This window comes from Filobasidium floriforme (genome assembly GCF_021052385.1).
Source record: "Filobasidium floriforme strain CBS 6241 chromosome Unknown HD553scaffold_10, whole genome shotgun sequence".
Classification (NCBI taxonomy): Eukaryota; Fungi; Basidiomycota; class Tremellomycetes; order Filobasidiales; family Filobasidiaceae; genus Filobasidium; species Filobasidium floriforme.
This window is the reverse complement of record NW_025763631.1, coordinates 26,572-50,677: the sequence shown is the minus strand read 5'-3', so window position 1 is coordinate 50,677 and position 24,106 is coordinate 26,572. Positions and strand designations below refer to the sequence as shown.

General features: G+C 55.6%; 9 protein-coding genes across 9 annotated transcripts; 6 read left to right on the top strand and 3 right to left on the bottom strand.

The window, feature by feature from the left end:
* Positions 1 to 2,649: 2,649 nt before the first annotated feature.
* Positions 2,650 to 2,923, top strand: HD553DRAFT_341767 (uncharacterized protein; the record flags this gene model as incomplete). Its single annotated transcript, XM_046182669.1, has 2 exons — positions 2,650 to 2,738; positions 2,809 to 2,923. 2 exons carry the CDS (start codon positions 2,650 to 2,652, stop codon positions 2,921 to 2,923), a joined length of 204 nt encoding a protein of 67 aa, XP_046036757.1.
* Positions 2,839 to 5,486, bottom strand: HD553DRAFT_310706 (nucleophile aminohydrolase). The gene is made up of 7 exons (XM_046179863.1): positions 5,411 to 5,486; positions 5,172 to 5,353; positions 3,905 to 4,077; positions 3,708 to 3,803; positions 3,535 to 3,631; positions 3,348 to 3,442; positions 2,839 to 3,267 (listed from the first exon to the last, which is right to left on the bottom strand). The coding sequence occupies exons 2-7, from the start codon at positions 5,295 to 5,297 to the stop codon at positions 3,219 to 3,221; spliced, it is 636 nt and encodes a 211-aa protein (XP_046036756.1). The 5' UTR covers positions 5,298 to 5,353; positions 5,411 to 5,486; the 3' UTR covers positions 2,839 to 3,218.
* A 1,165-nt stretch (positions 5,487 to 6,651) lies between these two features.
* On the top strand, positions 6,652 to 8,950 carry HD553DRAFT_22671 (methylenetetrahydrofolate dehydrogenase). Its single transcript, XM_046177278.1, has 6 exons — positions 6,652 to 7,269; positions 7,670 to 7,825; positions 7,946 to 8,058; positions 8,131 to 8,438; positions 8,509 to 8,753; positions 8,821 to 8,950. Exons 1-6 carry the CDS (start codon positions 6,955 to 6,957, stop codon positions 8,935 to 8,937), a joined length of 1,254 nt encoding a protein of 417 aa, XP_046036755.1. The 5' UTR covers positions 6,652 to 6,954; the 3' UTR covers positions 8,938 to 8,950.
* A 1,043-nt stretch (positions 8,951 to 9,993) lies between these two features.
* On the top strand, positions 9,994 to 10,992 carry HD553DRAFT_271756 (uncharacterized protein; the record flags this gene model as incomplete). Its single annotated transcript, XM_046177728.1, has 3 exons — positions 9,994 to 10,434; positions 10,556 to 10,857; positions 10,944 to 10,992. The coding sequence occupies 3 exons, from the start codon at positions 9,994 to 9,996 to the stop codon at positions 10,990 to 10,992; spliced, it is 792 nt and encodes a 263-aa protein (XP_046036754.1).
* Positions 10,993 to 11,673: 681 nt separating this feature from the next.
* HD553DRAFT_310701 (putative quinone oxidoreductase) lies at positions 11,674 to 13,382 on the top strand. The gene is made up of 5 exons (XM_046179862.1): positions 11,674 to 11,696; positions 11,777 to 11,833; positions 11,905 to 12,129; positions 12,285 to 12,920; positions 13,012 to 13,382. The coding sequence occupies exons 2-5, from the start codon at positions 11,784 to 11,786 to the stop codon at positions 13,292 to 13,294; spliced, it is 1,194 nt and encodes a 397-aa protein (XP_046036753.1). The 5' UTR covers positions 11,674 to 11,696; positions 11,777 to 11,783; the 3' UTR covers positions 13,295 to 13,382.
* Positions 13,383 to 14,017: 635 nt separating this feature from the next.
* On the bottom strand, positions 14,018 to 15,528 carry HD553DRAFT_354984 (beta-lactamase/transpeptidase-like protein; the record flags this gene model as incomplete). The annotated part of the gene is made up of 4 exons (XM_046183811.1): positions 14,018 to 14,845; positions 14,937 to 15,123; positions 15,215 to 15,252; positions 15,339 to 15,528. 4 exons carry the CDS (start codon positions 15,526 to 15,528, stop codon positions 14,028 to 14,030), a joined length of 1,233 nt encoding a protein of 410 aa, XP_046036752.1. The 3' UTR covers positions 14,018 to 14,027.
* Positions 15,529 to 16,017: 489 nt separating this feature from the next.
* Positions 16,018 to 17,285, bottom strand: HD553DRAFT_310700 (uncharacterized protein). The gene has a single exon (XM_046179861.1). The coding sequence runs from the start codon at positions 17,158 to 17,160 to the stop codon at positions 16,198 to 16,200; it is 963 nt and encodes a 320-aa protein (XP_046036751.1). The 5' UTR covers positions 17,161 to 17,285; the 3' UTR covers positions 16,018 to 16,197.
* A 1,300-nt stretch (positions 17,286 to 18,585) lies between these two features.
* On the top strand, positions 18,586 to 21,616 carry HD553DRAFT_341759 (uncharacterized protein; the record flags this gene model as incomplete). The annotated part of the gene is made up of 13 exons (XM_046182668.1): positions 18,586 to 18,649; positions 18,869 to 19,445; positions 19,606 to 19,652; positions 19,733 to 20,043; positions 20,145 to 20,166; positions 20,269 to 20,277; positions 20,358 to 20,370; positions 20,440 to 20,445; positions 20,509 to 20,631; positions 20,699 to 21,095; positions 21,178 to 21,375; positions 21,452 to 21,480; positions 21,547 to 21,616. The coding sequence occupies 13 exons, from the start codon at positions 18,586 to 18,588 to the stop codon at positions 21,614 to 21,616; spliced, it is 1,866 nt and encodes a 621-aa protein (XP_046036750.1).
* Positions 21,617 to 22,514: 898 nt separating this feature from the next.
* HD553DRAFT_295629 (Alpha/Beta hydrolase protein) lies at positions 22,515 to 24,098 on the top strand (the record flags this gene model as incomplete). Its single annotated transcript, XM_046178493.1, has 3 exons — positions 22,515 to 23,705; positions 23,781 to 23,925; positions 23,999 to 24,098. 2 exons carry the CDS (start codon positions 22,515 to 22,517, stop codon positions 23,919 to 23,921), a joined length of 1,332 nt encoding a protein of 443 aa, XP_046036749.1. The 3' UTR covers positions 23,922 to 23,925; positions 23,999 to 24,098.
* Between the last annotated feature and the right edge of the window lie 8 nt (positions 24,099 to 24,106).

Below are 24,106 nucleotides of genomic sequence, written 5' to 3'. Positions count from 1 at the left end.
ACCCCTTTATACCCTACATCCCTGCTGCTACGGCGGCCCAAACAAAAGAAGAGTTGCGATACTAGCAAAGAGAGCAACTAGAACAATACTATCGCTATGGATATGGGCATATGGAGAGAGGGTATCGTACAACAACAGCGGTATAGACGGCAACATCAACGACGGTCTCCTTTGTTTACACCTCCCAAACAATGAGTCGGACATGCGCCCATACGGATGTCCGCGCCAGGACAAAGAAAAGAACAACAAACGAGACGCGCCCCATCGGGCCCGAAATTCGGGTACCCTGTGAAACAGGTAGACGTGTGTAAGCGACGAACGCTTACCGGTGGGAAGGGCAAAAGGAGAGAACAAAGGCGCCTACGTGAAACACGACCGGCGCTGGCCGATCTGGAATCTCGGCCTAGGGGGGGGATCCTGTTATAGCATCCGCGGTACGCGTATCGCACACCCGCGTCGGGTAGTTTTACAGGGACCTCCGAGGGGAGTTCCCGTACGGAGTATATCTAGAACACCCCCTATGTGTTTACTGTAATGTAGTACTAGTTGTACTACATCCGTTATTACATTCATTACCTTACCCTTACCTTCTAGTCCCGTGTGATACTATCTCAGGCTTGCAGGCAAGCCTAATATTACCTGGACGGGAAGTTCCCGGTGAGGATCCTTACGGATCACAAGAACTTGGAGTACTTCAAGAAGGACAAGATGTTGTCCCACCGACAAGCGAGATGGTCTCAGTTGCTGAACCAAATCTCGTACACGTTGGAGTACAAGCCGGGGACAGAGAACGGGAAGGCTGACGCGCTCAGCCGGAGAGAGGAGTTGATGGAGGAGACGGAGCCCAAGCAGGCAGAGACCCTGTTGCGCCCCGTTAATGCAGACGCGCTGGTGGTCAGCGCAGCAACGGTACAACCCCCGTTGCGGTTGTGCGGAACGATCCCCGTCATAGGGGATTGGTTCTTGAAAGCGTTGATCCCTGCGGGACAAGAAGATCCGGTCGCGAGAGACCTGATCAAGGGCGTCAAGGAGGGAACCTTGACGAATAGTCGGTACAGTCTGAGCCCGGGAGGCGCGCTCATGTACGACGGGCTGGTGTACGTTCCCGATGCGGGAAGCTTGAAGACGGAGCTCTTGAAGAGGCTCCATGATGGGAAGACCGCCGGACACTACGGGCGGGACAAGACGGAGGACCTGGTGAGTAGAGATTTCTACTGGCCGGGTATGAAGGCGTGGATTAGCCAGTACGTGGCTAGTTGCGACAAGTGCCAGAGGAATCGGAGGCCGAGGGCCAAACCAGTCGGTGAGCTGGCTCCCCTGAAAGCGGAGACGGAGCCCTACCAGTCGATCACGTGGGACCATATCACGGACCTACCTGAGTCGAGGGGTTCAAACGCGATCCTGGTGATCGTCGACCGCTTCAGCAAGCGGGCACATTTCGTGCCTTGTCGGAAGGACAACGACGCCAAGGTGTTGGCACAGATGTTCCTGCAGGAGTGGGTACGATTGCACGGGTTTCCCCGGCAGATCATCTCGGACAGGGGAACGCTGTTCACGTCGAGATTTTGGAGGGAGTTCTGTGAGTTGTCCGGTGTCGAGCCTAGTTATTCGACCGCCTTCCATCCCCAGACGGATGGTCAGACGGAGCGCAGTAACTCGACGCTCGAACAGTACCTGCGGACGTATGTCAATTACCAGCAGGACAACTGGACCGATTTGTTGCCCATGGCGGAGTTCGCCTACAACAATTCGAAGCACTCGGCGATCGGCATGTCGCCGTTCATGGCATCGGAAGGGCGGGAGCACGCCGTCGAACTCCCCATGCCTATCGCCAAGGATTCGGCTGTGGAGTCGATACAGGAGTACAGAGAGCGGATGAACAACATCTGGGAGTCTGTTAATGTCGCGCTGAGACAGGCCAGGGAGGATATGGCGAAGTACGCGAATCGGAAACGTACGGCGGTACCGGACGAGGGGTACAATGTTGGCGACATGGTGATGTTGTCGTCGGCTCACGTCAATACCGTGAGGCCGAACAAGAAGTTGGAGTGGAAGACCTACGGCCCGTTCAAGATCACGGAGGTCGTAGGAGAAGGTCGCATGGCGCGACGTTTGGAATTGACACCGGGGATGCGTAGAATCCACCCGGTGTTTCATGTCTCGCTGCTCATCCCGTACAAGCCGAACGAGCTTCCTGGGAGAGCAGTGGACCCACCCCCTGAGCCAGAGGTGCTGGACACCGGGGATTTGGGGTGGGTGGTATCGGAAATCGTACACTCCAAGGAGTTGCGTTCAACGCGCGCCGGGCGTAGGACCCAGTACTACGTGCGCTTTGAGGGGTACGGGGACGAGCACAACGAGTGGGTTAGCCCCTCGGATTTCCACCACAACGACACCCTGGTGCTGGAATTCCATAAGCGACACCCTGAGTTGCCGGTACCGGGCCGCCAAGAGTACGGCGATGCTTGATGCGTTCGGAGCTCGCATCTAGGAGGGGGATCCTATTATAGGCGTCACGTGACGCGCGACCTACGGTGCGCGTCGCCTCGGGGTCTCGTTCGGAGACCCTCTCAGAGACCTTTTAGGAGACGTTCTCGTAGACGTCTAACTAGTACCTTGTAGTAGTTAGACATCCGTTATTACATCGCTATGCCTACCGTTACCTTTCCCCAGTCCCGCGACCTTATTACCCCAAGACCCGGCAGGTCGGCTGCCAGGCCTTATAGGAAGAAGGCCAAGTGAGTTACCGTCGAGGTTTGTCTGACGGCTGGAATCAGAGGACTGATATTTTGATGCGGACGCAATCAGGGGCAACGTCTACCTGACGCCCGGGGAGATGGAGGTATTGACGCAGAGATGGGCGCCGTATAGGTCGTTGGGGGTGTATTACATGTGGGCTGTGGCCGAGGAGACGGGCGGGTAGAGCCAGCGCGTTCTTTTGGTCGATCAAACCGGGGACTTCGACGCAAATATAGGCGGTTGTATATCGAGCGATCGATGATGCCCAGACCTTGGCCGGGGACTGGCAATACAGAAGCTGCAAGACCACCGCAACAGTACCATCACTGCTTTCAGGTCTATCAAGTGCAGACGACAACGCGCTCGAGACATTCGTAAGATAAAAACAAACACATCATCAGACATGCCACAGAACAGAATCTTTGTCGATCGTCGTAAAGAAGCACCCAAGCTCGCATAATCCCGACCACGGCCTTCACTCAGTCCATCCTTCCCTTGAGGTGACGGGTGATGATCTTGTCCTTGGTGCTGTCGACGCGCACGCGAGCCCGACGTTTAGCAGGGCCGTTCTGTCGCGAATTCAGAACGGCAATGTACACCCAACTCACATAACATGTACGACGGCTCCCCAACCCGAGATACAGTCCCGATCGACGGCGGCGAGCAGAGTTTGCGAGATGGTCTCGAAAAGGTCTTCCGGTTCCTATCGAGATGGGTAATCGAGGCATACACCTCACGGCAAATGTCAACAAAGGTTGAACAGGCAAAAGAAGGCGAGGACGATCGGATGCTCACGAGATCAGGCTCCCACAACCCTTCAGCTACACCGTACAGCTTGTCCGTCGCCGTACCCGCTACGACGAAATCCTTGGGCGTGGTGATACAGCCGATGCTAACCAGGTCCATCGTGGCACCGTCAGCTTTCGACAAGACCGATGGTGCAACAAGAGGAGACTCGGATGACTCACGTATCCATGTTGCAGATGAAAGGTTTCGGGTCCGGGTCGATGGCCGACGGTGCCGGAATACCAGCGATGACCGGTTCGATAAAGTACGGGCCGAACCTAATGTCCACCCGACAGAACAGTAACCATCGATCGTGTCAGCATTTGCCTTCTCTCCCTCCTGTGACCACCTCTGTCAGCTTGACCGCCTGCGAACCTACCTCTTCTCGTACAACGTGCTGCTCAACAGGTGCGCAAACGTCTTGGGCGTAATCTCCCTCTCCTCCTTCATCCTGTACATGTTGACCCGGAACCGGAGGTGTTCACGTAGGGTATAGGTATCGGTGGCGAACCCGGGAAGACCGACGTAGAGTTGGTTGTTGATGGGGAAGACCTGCGCGGGCGTGAGCGATAGCGATAGCGAGCGGCGAGTGCGGAGTGAGCGGGTGGGGGTGGGGACGATCATGTGACCGACGAGGGTTGGTGTGCGAGATGGCGATTGGCGAAGATCCGCGCGGCAAGATCAAGATCGACGTCGATGAAGAATACCGGATTGCACAGGTGCAGTGATAGAGCGAGAGAGAGATACGACAGACGTCAGTAAGGCTCTTTCCATACGTTTGATTTCAGGACAAGAGGGCAAAGTCTTTCTGCCCACGAGGTAGCGAAGTCTCGAGAAGGTGTAGACAGGTCGACGGGCAAATAAAAAGAGAGCGGAGGGATGTGGTTGGAGACTCGAGATCCACCAGACCGAGACCGAGATCGAAATTGAAGTTGAAATACCCAGACCGACATCTGACTCCCAGTCCGAGCCCTCGAGCCCGAGTTGTTGTCGATCAGATGGGAAAATGTGTCGCGACCCTTTCTGTTCTGTGTCTTTTCCCGGTCACCCGATGTTCACGCTTATAACCTCCTATCTTAGTGCAAGGCGGCTCCCGTCTCCTTTGCTAATTGCCACCGTCTATATGCCATCACCATCACCATCACCGTCATCCTCGTCATCACCTATCACCATCACCTGTCGTACGTTCCGACTTTCCAGGGTTGTTCCATAGCGACCCATGGGCCATGGTCATCCCACTTCGTCTCGGTCCGTCTCGCCATGCTTCTGACCCTTCGACCCCATTGATCCCAGATCCTAACCCCACTTTCTGACCCCGGTCCCGACAACCCTCTTGACCATCGTACATCCGAGCGTCTGTAACCCTAGCGTGGAAGGTTCCCCCGGTCCGTCCGTGCGCGAGGGTGTGAAAGTCCGATCTGACCCAACTCGTGCTCGTTTCTCGGCTCATCGATCCGAGGCAACGAGGTATGGGTTTGGGTATAGGTGTGGATGTGGGTGTGGGTATGGAATATGGATGCGCGAGTTCGATCCTGATGGTCCTGATCTTGATTTGATCTTGATTTCGATCCGAGATCTCGGTCTTCGAGCTCAAAGCTGCAGGCACACCGATAAACGAGAACAAGAAACGGGAAAAGAAAACGCACCTTCTCGAAATCCGCACTCAACCCGACCGCCTGCTGCCCCAACCTCAGATCCGAAGCGATGGCCACGCAATCTTTCCCTGTCATGGCGATCACGCTCCCTCCGTTCATCTCCATCGGGGAACCCATCGTGTATCGTCTCTGTTCTCGTAAGGTTGGCTGGTCGGTTGCAGGTGGATGGATCTCTAAAAGGAGATGAGCTGGTCTGATAGTGTGATGATCGGATGAATCTAATACTGTACTGTGATGATACGAGTAGGTGTAGAAGGTGATCAGAGTGTGGATAGGTTTGCTTTTGCGAGGTCGAATCGATCAAAAGGACCTCGTCGAGCTTGTCGTCTCCTCGTCTGCTAGCTACTAACTAGCCTGTAGGGCTGACGAAGCGTGACGCAACGCACACGCACGGACATGATCACGTTTCTGATTGAAGACGGACATGATAACGTCTGTACTGGGAGCGAAAAGCGGACATCGCCTGAGGATTACGTAAAGCTCCCAACCGCCAGGGAGACGGAGATGTCCGCTTTTTTGGGTTGTTGACTTTTGGGGCGACCTACCTTTGATCGATCGTCGAGAAGAGTCGAAGAGTACAGTAGTAATAGGGTCGGTGGATATACCTTTGACCTCGAACGTTCTTCAAGCTGTAAAGGTTGTTGGGGCTGGATGGGTGTCGTCTCGTCTCGGCTCGGTCTGGTTTGGGCGGGGTGGGTTGTTCTACGATCTACGATCCACGAATCACGACCCACGAATCGACCTGCCGTGCAAGTCCTTGCACATAGAGTGATATCCACGACCGCGACGAAAGGATGTCCACCTAGACTACAGTGGCTTCCTCGTCTACCTACGTGACCTCTCTTTGCCTGTCCCTGGCCGATGATCGATTGTTCGATGTTCTGACCGGATCGTCGTCGCCGCCATCCCAAGTGTCCATCCACGTACCCTCGGCCTTTGCCCTTTCACGCGCGAGGATTAGAAATTTCGAGCATACGAGCCCAGTCCAGGCTATCCAAGATCCAATATCCACTCGGGTCACCCTTTCTATCGATACAACTCTGTATCCACCAGCCAGTACCATCGTCACGTTCGTCTTTATCTAGATCTAAGCTACCCTGAGCTTCTGAGCTATAGATATATAACAACCAAGAAGAGCGGCCGGGGGATGTCGTCCATCCCAACGTCTACGATGAGGGCTACACCCTCCATGTTCTTCAACAGCCTGACCCGATCAAGTCCCTACGCGCGGAGGAACGGGATTAAGAGAAATTTCAAGAGGATGTCGACCACCTCGACCTCGACCACTTCGACTTCGACTTTGATATCCTCGCAACAACGACCTCCCTCATCGTCATCATCACAATCAACGTTCTTCTCAGTCGTACGCCCGTCGATTTCGGTTCAACAGAGGTCCATCGATCTACGGAGACCGCACATCTTAAACCAACACACCAGGGCTTATTCGGATTCCACTCAGGTCTTTAGGAGCCCGTTTTATTCGTTGACGCATTGCGAGCATTGTTACCCGGAACAAGAAGCAGGAGCCTCTTCGTCTTCGTCGTTGTCTTTGGAGCCGCAAACGCAAACGCGATCGCAATCGCAAACGAAAGGAGGACCAGGACAGATCGCAACTACCAGTAGTAGTAGTGCTAGTCGGTCGAGTTCAATTCCGAACCACCACCAACATCAACATCAGCATCATCTCAACACCCATCTTCATCTCCACCACCTCCAGCAACCATCGCACGTACAACCACACCTTCATTCTCACTCTCATTCGCATTCGCACAACATGTCCACTTCAACCTCCACCTCAACCTCGACGCCCACCCCGAACCCCCCGGCTACTTCTTCCACCCCGACTGCAGCAGCGACTACAGCACCGGCACTGGCAGCGAAGAAACCCCCCACTAAAACACCCGGCCAAGGGATCCTAGTCCCCGCTTCTAAAGTGCATACGTCCGTCAAGACGGAGTTGTTGAACACGTTGTCCCAACCTGAATTTACCGAGCTCAGCGAGGGACAAAGAGAGGCAGGAAGGGGAAGGATACCGAAGTTGGTAGGGATCTTGGCTACCGACAAGGAGGATGCTGCGAGTTATGCCGAGGTGAGTTTCGGGTTTGGGGTTTTCGTTCTCTTGTCGTCGTCAGGCAGGGATGTAGGGGAGGTGTGCCGGTGGGGATGTGGGGAGATGGAAATTTGGTAGACCTACGAGAGGGGAGCGGAGAGAAGAGAGGGAGGATAACGGTCGTCATGGTCGCTCAAGGAAGCTGATGATGTGCCCTTCCTTTTATTGCTGTGTCTGTCTCTCTCTTGCTATCGTTATTCGGATCTTCGGACCCTCGGGACTTGTGGTCAAATCACGACGGAATCTTACACCCACCCGACTTCTCAACATCGATCCTCTCCCGCCTAATTTACTGGCACAAACCACCCCCACTCCGCCTTCCATTCCCAACTCTCACGTTCCAACGCCCCCCTTGAAACTCGACACCGACCACCGATAGTTCACCCGCAAGTCCTGCACCTCGCTAGGGATCCAGTACGAACTCCGACTCGTCGGCGCGGCCAGGAAAGATCAGGGGGACCAGCCTGGAGTCGAGATCGGTGTCGAGGAGGCCATCTTGGAGGCTAATGAGGAGGATGGGGTGGATGGGATCATGGTCAGTCCAGCCCCTCACTCCAACTCCCGACTCTGACTCGTCTTAAAGGCGGGGGTGTTCTCTTTACATTGCGGGTTTGAAGGGGCGGGGGCTGAAGAAAGTGTTGTCGTTCGCGTGCAGGTCTATTACCCGATCCATGGAGGGTCGAGGGATCAGTATTTGCAGCAATGCGTCTCGCCGTTGAAGGACGTCGAGGGGTTGCACCATCAGTTTTTGTTCAACCTATACCACAAGTCAGTCCCGGGGTTCGTCCGTGGATCAGCTTTTGAGGTTGTAGCTAATATGCACGCACACACGGCCCGCAGCATCCGCCACATCTCCCCGTCGACGCTCCGACCGATCCCGGCTTCGCACCTGCCTACCTCGACCGTCAACACGAACGCCACGGAGGACCCGGCTCCTCCGGGTACGGTCAAGTCGATCTTGCCCTGCACCCCGTTGGCCATCGTCAAGGTGCTCGAGTTCGTCGGCGTCTACAACAAGCTGCTCGAATGGGGCGACAGGGCGAGGGGCAAGGTCATCACCGTCATCAACCGGAGCGAGGTCGTAGGGAGGCCTCTGGCGGCGTTGTTGGCCAACGACGGGGCTAGGGTGTTGAGCGTCGACATTGATTGTGAGTTCCCCGCAGCGTGCGTTTCGATTCCACTCTGCGCGACTTGGGCTGACGCCCTGCGCCCTGCTAGCCATCGTCGAGTTTTCGAAACGACCCTCGACCTCGGAATCTCATACTTCGCGGTACAATCCTCACCACATCATGACCCCCCTGCCGGCCGATTACACGTTGCAGGACGCCCTCCGCGTGAGCGACGTCGTCATCTCGGCCGTCCCGCACAAGGATTACAAGGTCAAGACCGAGTGGCTCAAGGACGGTTGTATCTGCGTCAACGTGGCTGGGGACAAGAACTTTGAGGCCGACGTCAGGGACAAGGTGAGGCGTCGATCGGGGGGTTAGCTCTGTTCGAGTCGTCCGGCTGAATTTGAAATCGCGCTCGCAGGCCTCCATCTACGTACCCTCGGTAGGGCAGATGACGATCGCCATGTTGCAGCGAAACTTGCTGCGTCTGCGCAAGTATAGGAACTTGATGCAGGCACAGGAAGAGTCGCCTTTCTGAGCCTGGCCCGCGCGGGTTCGTATAGATTAGATATATAGATAGATAGATGGATAGATGGGCAAAGATGGATCGAGTAGGAGATTGTATACTAGCAAGAGGTGCCGTGATGACGATGATGATATTCGACGAGCGTTTGCATCTGATCGGGGTTTCGTATATTCGGCGCGCACTGTTTCGTAACGACGATACGATACGATACGAGAAGGTAATTGACACGTCATTCTCTCATTTCCCCATTTTTGGTGAAATAAGTTGATAAGCGACCCGTCGACCTTTGACTTGGGGGGAAAGTGGCGATCGATGACCAACCACGGGTCGTCCATTGAGAACTACGCAACTATAACTACTACAACTACATCCACCACCATATAGACAAATCAAACGTCTCATCTTAGACGAACCATGTCAGTGATAACTCCCAAGCAAACGACGATGCTCGCCACCCGCCTTTCATCTTTACACCGGTCCACCACTTCGACGCATTCTTCGATCAGGCTGTTGACCGCCTATCCACGAGCGAGAGCGAGAGTACCCTCACCTTTATCTTCTTCAACATCAACGTCGAGCTGGAGATCATCTCATTCGACCGCTACTCAGACTGCTCGGGCCAGCTCCCGAGGACACGATGTCGAGGTTCCTCTCGTCGTACCTACATCTACAAACACCTCGACCTCAACGTCAGCGTCGGCAGGACAGACTCCCCGTCAATCGACTTTAACTCTGACGCATGCGAAGAGCACACCCGGGGAAGAATTGCAGAGGGCGCTTCAAAAGGATCTGGATAAGGGTGGCGATGGGAGTGGGACGGGCTTCGGCGCAGGGTCAGGGGGAGGGGTAGGGGCAGGGGGAGAGGTGGGGTTTGGGATGGGGGATGCGTGGGGGCTGACCGTAGGGAAGGCTAAGGCTAAGGGTATGAAGGGGAGGAAGAGGGACGAGGAAAAGTCGACGACGACGACGATTGGGCAAGGACGAGGGGAAGAAAAGGGGGAGGATGGGGATGCGGGGTTGAGCGATGAGGCGTTGAATAGGATGGCTTTGGAGAAGATGCAGATCAGGATGGGAGGGTCGGCATCGTCAAATACGACTTTGGCGTCAGCCTCAACCTCGGCCCCGTCTTCAGCTTCCAAGACCTCATCAACGACAACATCGGCATCAACATCGACATCGACATCAACCCCAAACCGAAACCGAAACCTGAGCAACACCGCCAGCGCCAGTGCAAGTGAAAGTGAAAATGGATACGTAGAGATCGACCAACCTACTATCCCACGCTCGAGTTCGACACGTTCCGCCACTTCCACCTCGTCTTCTTCCACTTCCACCCCGTCTTCTTCCGCCAATCCTTCCGCTTCCTCCAAATCCAATTTCACCTCGACGGAGATACCTTCTACGAAGACCTCAACTTCGACCGGGACGACGACGGGCACGACGGGCACCCCAGCGAGGAAGGCGGGCAGGACGATCGGGCTGAAGGGGAAGAAGAACGCTATCACGCTCGTGAGTTATCGGATCTTTTCTCTTTCTTTTTCCTCGCCCGAAGACCATGAATGTTGGGGAATAGGGGCGAAGAGCTGATTATCGTTTCTGTCCCCCTCTTTCATCCGATCGAATTCGACAGACCCCCTCGGCCATCTCCCGTCTCGCCGAACTCGCCGACCCCGCGGCCTCTTCATCAGCTTCAGCCTCCACGCAGGATTCCGCTGCGCCCCAACTCCTCCGTATCTCCGTCCGCAACCGAGGCTGTGCGGGGCTCGCCTACCACCTTTCTTACCTCCCCCTCGATGCGGTCAATCGGTTCGACGAGATCGTGGAACAGGACGGAGTGAAAGTCTTGATCGACTCGAGGGCGTTGTTCAGCGTGGTGGGGAGTGAGATGGATTGGGTGGAAGATCGGATGAGCGCGAGGTTCGTCTTCAAAAAGTGAGTCTCGTGTTGAACGTCTGCATAGAAAGGTGATTTGGTTTGGACGGGCGCTGATCGTGGGTTGTGGATGTGCGTCTCGATAGCCCGAACGTCAAGGACGCTTGTGGGTGTGGAGAATCGTTTCACGTTTAACGCATTGGTGGGGTCATCCGAGGCATCCATTGATTCGGCATAGCAGACGCCCATAAGAAGACCTTGCGATGGGGGGCATCTCGGATATCACGATGCAAAGACATGGAGAGAATGATATCCGTGTCGTACCGAAATCGCATGTGATGCATTCTTGGTACTTTTGTGTGATGATATGGAGATTCACGACTGAACGCCTCGGTGGACAGGCCAGTCAGTGGCTTTGCTCTGGGCTCTGTGTTTTCGACCGTCTCCTGGATCGTTCGTTCTCTGCGGTTTCTTCCCCTTCCGAGCTTCAAAGTTGCTTGGCCTCCCACACATGGAATGGTCTGTTCTGGGACCCGCTTTTGAATCGATACGGGCTCCGAGCAGTTGCGGGATGCGATCGAGGCGACAGCAGGTCAAGAGGAGACGGGCTACCTCGGCCGCAAAGGCAATCAAGGGTCAAGCAAACGGCTCGCTCCCCGTTGTCCTGTGTCCCGTGGGCTTTGCCATGGGGCGTGGATCTTGATGCCGATCGGATGGGATGTACAACTCGGGCCGCGGCATTAACTCGTTAGGATATGTCGGGCCGTCTGCCGTTAAGCCCGCTTCAGCCTCTACACTCGCATCCGGAAGTGTGTGTGATGGTGTGGTGTGAATCGTATATAGTCCGATCCGAGGGGAATCATGCGGTCGTAGTTCTGGAATTACATCGTATGCGCGGGGTAGGGTCCGACGACATACATACACATTTACATACAACCCGCGCTAATCAGTCACAACCAACGCCCCGCTGCCCCTCCAGGAAAACCATGAACGGTGCTCGAACTCCGCAACTTTTGCCGAGGATCTTTGGACGGTGGTGGGCGCCTTCGCTCCCTGTGTTTCCCCCACATGTCCTCCTCTGATTCGGCTCGTATGCTTCTTCACCAGCGTCCATCTCAGTTCGCGAGTCAAGGCCGCCCCGAATGTCAGCAGAATCTCGGTCGATACCGTCAGGTGGAAATCGACCGCCGCGGCGAGCACGATGAAGGGGATCTTGTGCCGAACGACTGGTGGGACAGAAGTCCTCGAGTACACCAATCTCCCTATCCCTACACTAAAGTCTGGACAGGTCCTGATCAAGAACGACTACGTGGGAGTCAACTATATCGACGTGTGAGTCGAATGAGAACATGCGGTGTGCAGGCTCGCACGCGGCTGAAGACACCCACATATTCGCACCAACCCGACCCGACCCCACACACCCACACCCACACACACACACATATCCGCCGATTCACGTCCACGTGCGCCTACACATGAATCGATAGATACGCTCGAACCGGAGCTTATCCTTCGCCAAAGCCTGAAGTCTTGGGCAAAGAGGGCGAGGGGACCGTCCTAGCCCTGGGTCCATCGGGTCCCGATGTCACCTACCACGACATCCAGATCGGAGATCGAGTCGTCTGGATGGGCAGTGGTGGGTATGCGACACACTCTGCCGTACCCGCAGAGACGACCTACAAGATTCCCGACGCCGTGCCACCGACGGTGGCAGTGGCGTCCCTGTTCCAGGGTTTGACCGCTCTCACGCTCGTCACCGAGAGTAGCCACCCAAAGAAGGGAGATTGGGCACTCGTACACGCTGCTGGCGGAGGTGTAGGCCTTTGGCTGTGTCGATTGCTGAAACACTTTGGCGTCAAGGTCATCGGCATCGTCTCTGGCGCAGCGAAATGGGCCGAGGTCGAAGCCGCGGGCGCAGATCACGTGCTAGATCGGTCCGGGGAGGGGTTTGACCTGATAGCAGACGTCGCCAAGCTGACAGGAGTCGCCAGTGGAGGTATCGACCTCGTTTATGACGGAGTCGGACGGGCCACATGGGATATGAGTCTCGCAGTCGTCCGTCGCAAGGGTTCCATCGTTTCGTTTGGCGCGACGTCGGGCGCGGTTCCCAATATCCCACTGAGGTGAGCAGCGGCGTCGTAGGGGCGGTGCGAGTCGGGTGAGTGATACGAACACTGACAATGATTGCGAGGGGTCCTGTCGTCTCCTGTACAGCGTCCTCTCGGCCAAGAACATTACGCTCGCAAGGCCGACCGTCTTCAACTACGTCACCACCAGGGAAGAGTTTGAGGATTACGCGTCTCGTCTGTTTGGCATGATGATCGAGAACAAGTGGACCCCCAAGATACACAGCCTCTATCCGCTAGACCAGGCTCCCAAAGCTCACCAGGATCTCGAGAGCAGAAAGACCGTGGGAAAGTTGCTCCTCGATACCATGCTCGCAGGAGAGGCGGCTCCGGGAAGCGAGCGGGCTATCCGGGCGGCACGTGGAGAATGACCGTTGTATATTCCGGCTTATTCGACGTGAGACGAACTGCCAATTTCTCTTGAGTCGTATATCGTACATTGTGTCGAGATGATTGCCGATCGTTTGATCAAGACGTCGTCTTCTCGAATATGCTTGCAATCTACTAGTACTGTAGCGCCCGGGTGGGGGGCGCGCGCTACATCTCCACTCGATCTGATCTACTGCAGATGATCGTACAAAGTCCGCTCAAACTTGACAAAGGTGTCCACAAAGGGAGAAGGTAATCCCTGGAAGATGTTGGTAAAGCACAGACCCTGTGTGAAGAGGCATGATATCGTATCGTGTAAGCGTATCGCGGTGCAGATATGAGGGATGGCACCAGCGATCTTAGGTGGACGCGTCGAAACGTGAAATGAAAAAGTCTTTCACGCACAGCTACACCGTGTCGAATCCTATTGTTCTCCCGCACGTCTATTGTTCTCCCAGAACAATAGACCGCATGGAACAATAAAGCACATCCACTCTTCGCACCTTTCCTTTTGTTCTCGCTTAGCAATCTGCGACTCGCTTAGCAATCTGCGACCACTGTCGCAAGTTGCGACCACAACCGCAAGTTGCGACCGCAAACCGCAACTTGCGACCGCAAACCGCAGACCGCAAACCGCAAACCGCAGCACCTTGCCACCTACCAGAATAATATATATAGCAGACCATTCTGGTCTGATTTCATGATCCCCTCTTGTATATTTTATCCTCATGCAAACTATACAACGGTGATCAACTCGATATCCAACACACCGGTGGTGGGATCGATCCAGAAGGGGGTCTTGGCGACTCCATCCCAACATCCGCTGCCGGCCTTTCGTCCGTTGGAAGAGTCGGCCAAGTTCAAGCAGAGACCGATGGCGTGTCCGACGTGGGAACCGGACTTGTCGCCGAGCAGCGCCTTGTCGTGGTATCCGGTACTGTCCATGATCTCCAACAACTTTTGTTTCCCAGAGTAAGGGTCGCCGGGGGTCTGTTCGGACGCGCAGACGTCCCTGAACATCTCGTCATGGCCGGCTTTGGAGATGATGGCGTGCTCAGGCCGGAACTTGCCCTGAATACCGCTCGCCAGGATGGCTCTGAGCAAGGCGAGAAAGTCTCGTGCGGTGCTGTACAAGCCTGCACCTCCGGCGAGGAGAGGACCGACTTTGGAAGGATCGCCTTCCCTGGGCATGTTGTGAGACTCGAAGTTGACTGGGAAACACTCGATCGAGCGATCGGGAAGACCTTTGGTCATGGACATCAGACGAGACTTGACCTCGTCCGTGGGGAAAAAGGTGGTGCTCGTCATCCTTAGCGGCACAAAGATGTTTTCCCGGAAGAACGATTCGAGATCCTGACCGGTGACGCGCTCGACGAGCACTCCAGCCCAGTCGAGACCGGGACTGTAACTCCAACCCGTGCCCGGTTCGTAGACGAGAGGAAAGTCGAGCGACTGCATGGTCGCGCGTTTGCCTCCTCCTCCAAGGATACGAGGGTTACCCCTTTCGTTTACCCATTGGCGGGTGAGATCAGAGTAGATGGCGTACGACATGCCTGCGGATCGAGACCCGGCGAGTGTCAGACGGCGTTCATACCAGCGCGACGAATGCTCTATGAAGGTATGGGGTTCCTCGGGGCTACTCACCCGATGTATGAGAAAGCAACATGCGCAACGTGATCTCCCGGTTCCGTCTTTTCACATGCATCGGGTTCCCATCCTCGTCGTACCCTTTGAAGATCTCCAAGTCGGTGAGTTCGGGAAGGTGTTGCTTGATCAGCGCGGGGTCGTCCAAGGACAAGATCCCACGGTCCGACAGGATCACACAGGCGACCTGGGGGAGAGAGAAAGAGTCAAAACAGGATATCTATGTGAGATTTCTGGATGGCAAGAAGCAGATGATGACTATCAAATCGCTCGCTCACCGTAGTTACAGCCTTGGTAGCCGAGAATAGCTGGACGACTAGAGGATGATACGTGATCGCTCGGCTCAGCCCCTGCGGCGACCTTTTACCCCCCCACGACCTCTACCTAAGCGCTGTCACTCACTGGTATTCTCGTCGACCTGCCCAGCTTCGGCCTTGCCATACACCTTGTCGCCAGCAGAGCCGAAGTGGATGGTCTCCCTTGCGTTGGTTGCGCCGATGAACGTGGCGGGTATAGACCCTCGAGATATGGGTTCCCGTACGATGTCGTTCAGCGCGTCGGTGCCGGTCGTTTGCAAAGTAGGAAAGCTCATTGCGATATAAGTGCAGGCAAGTGGGGTTGACGAGGATCCCGATCGACTCGGGGATCGCATCGTGAGCGCCTCGCTCGTTATGCTTCTTATCAACGGGGGGCTTGGGACTCGCTCGGATCAGAGAAAGTGACGACCGTGTGTACGAGTACACTGCTGTACGGATGCAGCGGGATGACGATGCTGATAATGCCGCGGCATTTTGGTTGCTCCAGGGAGGGAAAGGAAAAGTGACGCGAGCTATAGTGGATACCCCGTGGACACGTCATCGGGGGGGTGTCTCTCCGGTTGTTTCCCGTAAAGACCGCTAGCGAAGCAACCAGTAATAGGTATCCATGTCATCACTCAGCAGTGCCAATAGTGACGTTTCCAAGTAGTTTGACGAGAGAACAACCTCGACTGCGCGCGCTTAGGTATCGGGGGCGCTGGGGCTGACCACCCGCTCGGCGAGTCACGTGACGTGGGTAACCCTCTGCAGTATGTGCGTTACGACGACAGTCTATGCTCCACATATCTACTAGAGTAGCTACATTTCTAGACAGGCATGCATTGTCCACCCGGTCCACCCTCGCAAGTCGTCCCGATGTTTACGGTCGTCCCGACTCTTGACATCGTATCGACAAACACGTTATCGTTCAGATGGGGAACGACCCTCCGTCCTACGACTTTTTGTTACATCCCCGCCAAAGCCTCTCGCCACATTTCCAATCCACCGTTCTTCAGAGGGCACAATTCGATGATTTCCGGGCTCGTAGGCGAGTTCTTGGTGGAACAAGCTCCCAAGTAGCCAGCCCGGGGCGCCAGCATCAGCGAGGAGAGGACGTTCTCTGGCGTCCCCGCGGCTTTGGCGTATTCTATCCAGGAGACGTCCCTGTACACGACGTTCTTTACCGAGGTCTTGGCGAACTGTTCGAGGAGAGCGACAGCCTGTTTTCCGGTGGCGTCGGTCGGCCCGACGAGGTTGTACTTGCGGGATCGGTGAGGAGAGACGTCGTCGAGCAGGAGGAGCTTGCCGGCAATGTTACCGATCTCGACGGGGTCGATCAGGGCGGTCTCGTGGTCCCCATCGATCATGAGCTTGAGTTCTTGGTCATCGTCCCCGGTCTCTCGGAAAGCTTTCAACCAGCCTTGGAGAGCTGGGGTGACGAGCGAGATGAACCCGTTGGGCTGCAACGAGGTCCACCCCATCGAATCGAACTCGGGCTGTTCCAACATCGTCTCGATCGCCCAGTGGTTACGAGCGTAGAACACCGGCGTGGTAGGTCCGATATTTCGCCTGGTCGTACTGATCCTGACGACGTACTCCACCCGGGCCTCGAGAGCCTGGTTGAGGAAGAGGGACTCGTCGGTGAAATGACTGACGCCTCTGTGAGAAGCGATGAACAGGCGTTCGACCTTTTCGTCGGCGAGCCATTTCGAGTCGATCAGCTTCCAATCCTTTTCCATCATCGTCACCCCGGGCAGGGCGGAGAGCGAGAGCGCGCCCTGGGACTGGGCGTCCCGGGTGAGACCGACGATCCGGTGGTTGGCGAATCGAGAGGACGATCGGATCGAGTCGACCAGGGTGTGGACGACGCCGACCCCGGTGTTTCCGGTAGCTCCGACGACGAGGATGCAAGGCGAGGGGGACGACATTGATGTGTGAGCGGATGTGTGTCAGTGTGTGTGTGTGGGGGGGGAAGGGGGGTGGGTGGGTGTGAGTGCGAGTGCAAGTGTGCGGAGGATGCTCTGGTTTCACAGGATGACCAAAGAGCGACACACGGCTTATATATATATATATATATATATATATATATATATACAAACCACACGACGTCGAGAGCAGCGCCGATGTCGACGAGAGAACGAGCCGCGGCGATACATTCCATCTGCTGAGCTGCTAGTCAGCCAGCTACTTTGACGGCTTGTCGCTTGTCATGCGATAATAATAATAAAATGACCTAATACTATGAACAAATCGATCGATAAGGGATGTCCCCACACACGAATTGACACCGAATTGCCGCGGCATTTTTGGCTCGTTTGATCCAGAGAGTACTTTGATTCATCCCGTGACCTCCTTCAGCTTGTGGCTAGTCTGTTATCCTTCTTTTACTGCACTCATGGCTGACGTCGTCACCGGCTGGTTGGCTGCAGGTACCGATTCGGTTTGTAAGCACAGACAGCGTGTGTGTGTGTGTCCAGAAAGATGGGGGTCATCCTGTCTGCCATCCCCGGCTGATGAAGCACGTCCACTGTATGATCGGACCGCGGTCGTTAGACTCGACGTCGTTAGGGGTCACATCCAGCTCGTAACCGATTACACTCGACCTTGACCACCCACCCTCGGGGGACCGAAGCTTTTCCGAGTGAAGAACGAGGACAGACGGATCGGCCCATGGCTCACGGTAACATGCCCGGATCTCGAGCTAGCAAGGCGCAAGTCATCTCGCTCTCTCTTTATCTCTCTCTCTCTCTCTCTCTCTCAAGATCGACTGTTCTGATCTCAGACTTGATCATCTCGTCACTCGACTGCAACTACTACTACTGTTTCGTAGCTGTGCCAACTGTAGGACCATCAAGGTGAGCATTGAGCGATCCACTCCGATCGAGTCGCTCGGGCAACGATCCTCGGAAAGGCCACACGCCCACTCACTCTCGACCGCTCTGGCTCCCGTCCCCCACCACCTCTTCTCTTCTCTCTTGCAATCGGTGGTGCGAAACGTCCACAAGTCCAAATGCTTCCCCGCAGACCGACCTGGCTCTCAAGATTGTGCCCGATGCATCAGACAAGACCTAAAGTGCGTCTACTTGGACCGGAAGGCGAGGACAAGGACAAAGTCCAAATCCGACTCCAGATCCGGTCGGAGGGACACCATCCCAGGGGCCGCGATAGGGATAACGAGCACGGGCGGTGTGAGCTCCAGGTCGAGGGCCTCTGGGTCTACTAGGTGAGTTTGTGGTGGTCTGTAAGGAATCTTTTTTCCCGGTCGAGCTTCGATTCGATGGGACGAAGGTCTTCTTTCCCCCCCCCCCCAACACAGACGGCTGGACGATCAAGTCCCGGTCGATCGGTCCGAGATGGACGTGGCCAGCGATACGGACGCTAGAGCTAGAGATCAGGGCGAGGTGAACGGGAACGCTGGTAAGTCGAAAGAATACGGAAAACCAGAGCCTAAACTAGGATGACGGTGGTGGTGGCACGGACCCAGACAACACGGTCTTGATAGTCTGACGACCAACGACTCTCTCTCTCTCTCTCTCTCTCTCTCTCTCTCTCTTTTACACATGCCTTTGGCGTCCATCGTCTCTTTTCGGGGGTCGTCCTTAACCCGCTCGTCACCGTCCGTCGATCGGGATTTAGACCTTACCGCCCGGATGAGGGTCGTAGGCAGTCCTTTGCACTCGAACTCGGCGCAGGTGCCGATATTCCCATTCCCTCCTACGGTCGAGGTGCCCCTGTCTCCCCAGGCGCAACCGCAATCGCAATCACAGTCACCGTCACAGTCACAAGCACTGGAAGGACATCCTCGGCGAGTCGATCTCACGAGCAAAAACTACTCGACGGGCCCCCCCTCGACGAGCTGGAATCACGTCGACGTCTCACCTATCGATCGGGATCTTGATGATCCACCGAACGGGTTCCCACCGCCAAGTTCGGGATCGGGATCGAGATCGGGGTCGGATCCAGGACCGAGGTCGCAGCGGGACGAGACGACAGACTCTCACGGCGCGATCGATTGGGACGCACCACGGGTCGAGCACCCAGACGAGCTTTCTTCTAAGGGAGGTGATCGATCGGCTGCGGCCGACATGGAAGGAGGCCGGGCTATGGGAAAGGGACCAGGATCGGGACTGGGAAGTGGGCATGGGTTTCCTGCTGAAGATTTGGTCGAGATGGGATTCCTGTCAGAGGCCGAGGCGTTGGCGCTCTATTCATCGTCAGTACAGTGCGGTGCGATGCAGTGCGGTGCGATGCAGTGCGGTGCGATGCAGTGCGGTGCATTGTGGTCGGCTTGGAGGCAGGAGAGAGGAACACAGAGAGAATTCGATGGCTGACCGGGACGAATCGGTCCGCTCCTCTTGAAACGCGGGCGATAGGTTCATGCACAATTTAAACCCGATCATCGCATTGTTCGATGCGACTTGTGAGCGCTCTATCATGGCCTCCGTCGTCATCGTCATGTCTGACGTACGTATGGGTCTCGTCGAGCGTCTTGTCGGACAGACCATACCATGACCTCTGTCAGGACCCGCTCGACCGGTCTCTTTGCCGCCATCATCTTCGCATCGTCCCGGTTCTTCCTTCCCAGTCTGGCAAGATCTCTGCAATCTCACGCTCGAACGTTGGTCTATCGACACGTCGCCCGGGGCCATGCTACACTGGAAACGGTCCAGGCGCTGTGCGTGTTGGTCCACTGGAAGTATACTTCAGACACTACCGAATGGCTGGACCTGGGCAACGCCGTCCGTATGGCTCAGCAGTTACGCCTACATGATACGAAGAACTGGGTCATGGACGATTCGGGGGCTTCCTTGGTCGGTGTCGCTCGTCGTCGAGGGTATAGAGTCCGATATCAATGTCGTCGGATCGCCCACTGATTAGATATTCGCTTCCCCCCTGCTCAATATCCATACAGGACGCTGAACGGACGTGGTTGTGTGAGTCTCGCCGGGTCCTTCCATGGCGTTCGACAGTGACCTTGTCTCTTTCGCTTCTCAGCCGCTGATCGTATCCACCTCTTTGATGTTGCGTCTTCCCAGTACTGACTTGTGAGTCGGACGAGGTAGACATGATCGAGTTCCCCTGGGCACCACTCTAAACCGTATACGTACGCGTTGCCGTATCACAGGCATGGAGGCAGCGTGAGTACCGTAGTGGATATCGATAATCGGTCGAGCACATGTTGATTCTAACCAAGATTCCATCTGTAGGACCGGGTGAGTCGGCGACAATGATTCTGCGTGAGGAGTCCGAGGCCTGATTGCATTTACGACCCACAGCTTGTTCAAGGATAATATGCCGAGCATGATTCAGGAAGATGCCGTCTTCAACATCGATCTTTGGTTGAGGCGGCATCGTCATCAGTTGATCGCCGGCGATTATCAGTTGGGACTTCAGTACGAGTGAGTCGATAGAGTCATGATGTCGCGCCCGGTCTTTGGCCAACACATCGCCCGCGCCACCTCCCAGTTGGATTCCTCTTGCCCGTATGCTCTCTACGGCTCGAGCTCATTCGGCGGATCCTCTGATGTGGTCCTTTGGCCTGTCTATTCTCGGCATGGCGGAATCAACGTTGGCCAGGATTCGATCTAAATGGTGCAGTTTGGCACAGGACGACCCCACTCGACACCTCGACCCGGTCGAGTTTCAACTCAATAGCGTCGTCCTGGCTTTTCTGCACGTTCACATCGTTTGGTATCGGTACAAGATGACTCTGGGCGAAGACGACGGGTCTATTCAAAAGGTCATCGTCCAGGTCGAATCGGCGTACGGCTACCTGGATGCCATGATAGAGTCGGGCTCCTTGCGGTATTGGTGCGACTCGAGGGCTTTGTTGATTTGTCAGGGTGCCATTATGTTGCAAGAGGTGCGTGTGTGTGCGACGAGGGATGCGTGGGCATTGGGGACCTGTAGTGACTGACACTGGACCGTTCGGCGTCGCTTTGCAGATCTATCCGAAGTGCCGCGAATACGAACGATCGCGACTGGATGCTTTGTCCCAACAGGTCTTTCAGCGCGTGTCGCAACTCGTTGGAACCGACTTGGATACGCCTTGTGCGTGTGTCGCCGGGGCGTTCGAGACCTTGTCCAAGAAATCAACAATGGGATCCTCGGCTTGTGCTACTGTGATCGGAAGTGGACCAGCGGTAAGTGTGGCGTGCGCCGCCGGTCGAGGGGCATTTTGGGCGAGCTGATCAACCCAAATCTCCTGCGCGATCACAGAACCCGGCCATGGACGACGTTGCATTCTGGTCAGTCGCGACGACCGGGCAATGACTGCGACGTGAACTCGACTGATCGACACATGAACCCGGCAGGTTGATGATCATGGCTACGCTTTCCCTTCCCGAGCCGATCTTTCCGACGTATCCGAGGAACCTGGCTTGAGCAGATTGACCGCTCGCTGCCTAGCTCGGGACCGGGGCTCGGACAACCTCGGTTCTTGACGCCCTTTGTCGTCCCTTGCTGACGATCTAAGAATCCCTGGGCAAGGCTCATTCTCGGCTGACCCAGTCCACGTGAACAATCGGTGTGACGGATACATCTTGTCCGCTCGCCGGACATCGCGAAATCCACACTTGGGGACCGAACATTTCGAGATATGGTTGTGGAGAGTCGTTCCACGTCTGATCTTTCGGCGCCAAGCACCACTAGCGGTATCTCACCCGGTCAATCGTGGTCTACGGAGGACGGGATGCAGGAGAAGGGAGATATAAACGAGTGTCATGTAAAGTCGTGGTTGTATGTATTGCATCGTGTCTTGTTAGATGCATGACCCCGCTGTTGACATGTCGCGACGCGAGGAGACGACCGAGTTGTACATTCAGAGCTGCTGGGCTGCATTTCAGTGGTCGTTCGTCGTGAAACTTCGATCGACCAAAACCTTTCACCTCACATCGTTTCGTCATAGCGCTTTCCCGAGAGCTTGGATGGCAGGGTGAGATGGGATTGCCAAGAACGTCGGTCTGGTGATGTAGACGCAAAGAAAGTACGGCGGGACGCATTCAGTATCGAGGATCGTATTCACATGCCCCAAGGCCGATAGCCCAAGGCTCATCGCCATATTCTTCGGGGAATGACAGCCTTTGGCAGAAAGGTGGCCAAGGTGGACGGGAGCCCCGCTCTACCCTACGCGCGCCTGCCGAAACACGGCAGACCCGGTCCCGCATTTCGACGAGTTTCACATATAAAACTAGGGCAAGAAGTGGGTCGGTTGAGATTCATTTCAAGACGAGCAACCAAGTCTCGACCAGCGATCAGACAGCGACTCCTATACTCTTCCATCATGCTGCTGTTACCGATCATCGCCTCTTTGGGCAGCGCCGTCGCGGTATCCGCGTGGACCACGGTTCGCAAGACCGACCAAGGTCCTACCGGCTATGTCGTCGACTTTCGCTACGACCCCCTGCCGACTGATCCAGTTGCCACCAAAGTCTACCTCAATGGTTTGTTGCAGATCTCGGACCATCTCCACTCGAGTCAATCGCAGTACGACAACTTTACTCCCGACCAGTTCACCGCGGACAAGTTTATGGTCTTTCCGCCCATCACGTACGAGATGGATTACGACGCTGTCACCAAGACGTGGATCAAGAGTGTCCCCATGCAGTCGGGCGCGTGGAATTACAACTTTTACGTCGACTGTGATCCGTCTGTCGACCCTCTGACGTTCAGACCGGTTAACAACTGTACGGCGCCGGGGGTGCTGGATCGACACAACCCACCGATCAGTCCGGCGTATGGGGATCAGCTGACGAGCACGGTCGTCGTCCCATTCGATGGACGATTCCAGATCAGGGATTATGATTACGTACTACCCTTGAGCGACGGTTCGAGACGTGGAAACATCTCGTTCTTCAACTACCCGAGCCCCGGATCGACCGTGCCCTCGGCGGACATCCATACCGCTGGCATCTACTTGCCTAGCGGGTACGGGCAGAACTCGTCTCAAAAGTATCCCGTTCTCTATCTCTCTCACGGAGGAGGAGGAGGCGCGGGGGACTGGTTTAGTCAAGGTCGAGCGCATGATATCCTGGATAACCTCATCGCTGCTGGGGACCTTGAGCCGACGATCGTCGTCACGCCTACGTTTTATGGGTTCAACTTTACGATCCCTGGAACGGCTAGTAACGAGACGGGAGAGCTTGGATTCGATACGGTCGGCTTGAACCGGTTCTACGATCTGGTTAGGCGGTCTTACTTGGACTACCTCGTCCCGTACGTCGAAACCAATCGGCAAGCGGAAACCACGCCGGATAGGAGAGCGTTCGGAGGACTTTCACTAGGGGGAGGGTTGACGCTGAACATGCTGTTCAACGCGACCGAAGACTTTAGCCATTTCGCCGTCATGTCCAACATCCCCTCGCCCTTGCCTACCGACCCCATCTGGAACAAGACGGCCTTGCGAGAGGTGGGGATCTTGAGCGCTGGAGGGTTCTACGATATCGCCTTTGAGAACGTTAGGAACTTCCAGACCGTGAGTGGCGTGTCCCCATGGAATCTTCGCGGGGGCGATCATTGACTAAATGGTCATCTTCGTCTGTTTACGTAGCGACTGGCTCTAAACAACTTGTTCACCTTGACCAACTGGGTCTTCGAATCTCATCACGATTGGAGGCTATGGTCGAACACGCTGTACGTCTGGGGGAAGTCTGGACTTTGGGGCAAGGTCCCCTACGACATGTACTCGTGAGCAGGTGAGGACACAACTGGACGGACCTCATGCGAAGGAAGCAACAGGATCTCATAGCAGGGTCGGATTCTGATTAGGAATGCGGTCGGGGGAAATGTTTGGACGGAAGGTTGCCGGAAAGATAGGCGAGAAGGGAAACAAGGCGAACACGTCACATTCGGTTTTGCAATGGCGGGGGCTTTGCG

Excerpts from the sequence above, each read along its gene's own strand:
- HD553DRAFT_310706 (XM_046179863.1), bottom strand. The coding sequence starts at position 5,297 with ATGGGTTCCCCGATGGAGATGAACGGAGGGAGCGTGATCGCCATGACA. Across the intron at positions 4,078-5,171 it reads TGAGTGCGGATTTCGAGAAG|GTCTTCCCCATCAACAACCA; the intron begins GTGCGTTTTCTT and ends ACGCCCGCGCAG. Across the intron at positions 3,804-3,904 it reads AGCACGTTGTACGAGAAGAG|GTTCGGCCCGTACTTTATCG; the intron begins GTAGGTTCGCAG and ends GGTGGACATTAG.
- HD553DRAFT_22671 (XM_046177278.1), top strand. The coding sequence starts at position 6,955 with ATGTCCACTTCAACCTCCACCTCAACCTCGACGCCCACCCCGAACCCC. Across the intron at positions 8,059-8,130 it reads TTGTTCAACCTATACCACAA|CATCCGCCACATCTCCCCGT; the intron begins GTCAGTCCCGGG and ends CACGGCCCGCAG. Across the intron at positions 8,754-8,820 it reads AGGCCGACGTCAGGGACAAG|GCCTCCATCTACGTACCCTC; the intron begins GTGAGGCGTCGA and ends TCGCGCTCGCAG.
- HD553DRAFT_310701 (XM_046179862.1), top strand. The coding sequence starts at position 11,784 with ATGAACGGTGCTCGAACTCCGCAACTTTTGCCGAGGATCTTTGGACGG. Across the intron at positions 12,130-12,284 it reads GGAGTCAACTATATCGACGT|ATACGCTCGAACCGGAGCTT; the intron begins GTGAGTCGAATG and ends ATGAATCGATAG. Across the intron at positions 12,921-13,011 it reads GTTCCCAATATCCCACTGAG|CGTCCTCTCGGCCAAGAACA; the intron begins GTGAGCAGCGGC and ends TCTCCTGTACAG.
- HD553DRAFT_310700 (XM_046179861.1), bottom strand. The coding sequence starts at position 17,160 with ATGTCGTCCCCCTCGCCTTGCATCCTCGTCGTCGGAGCTACCGGAAAC.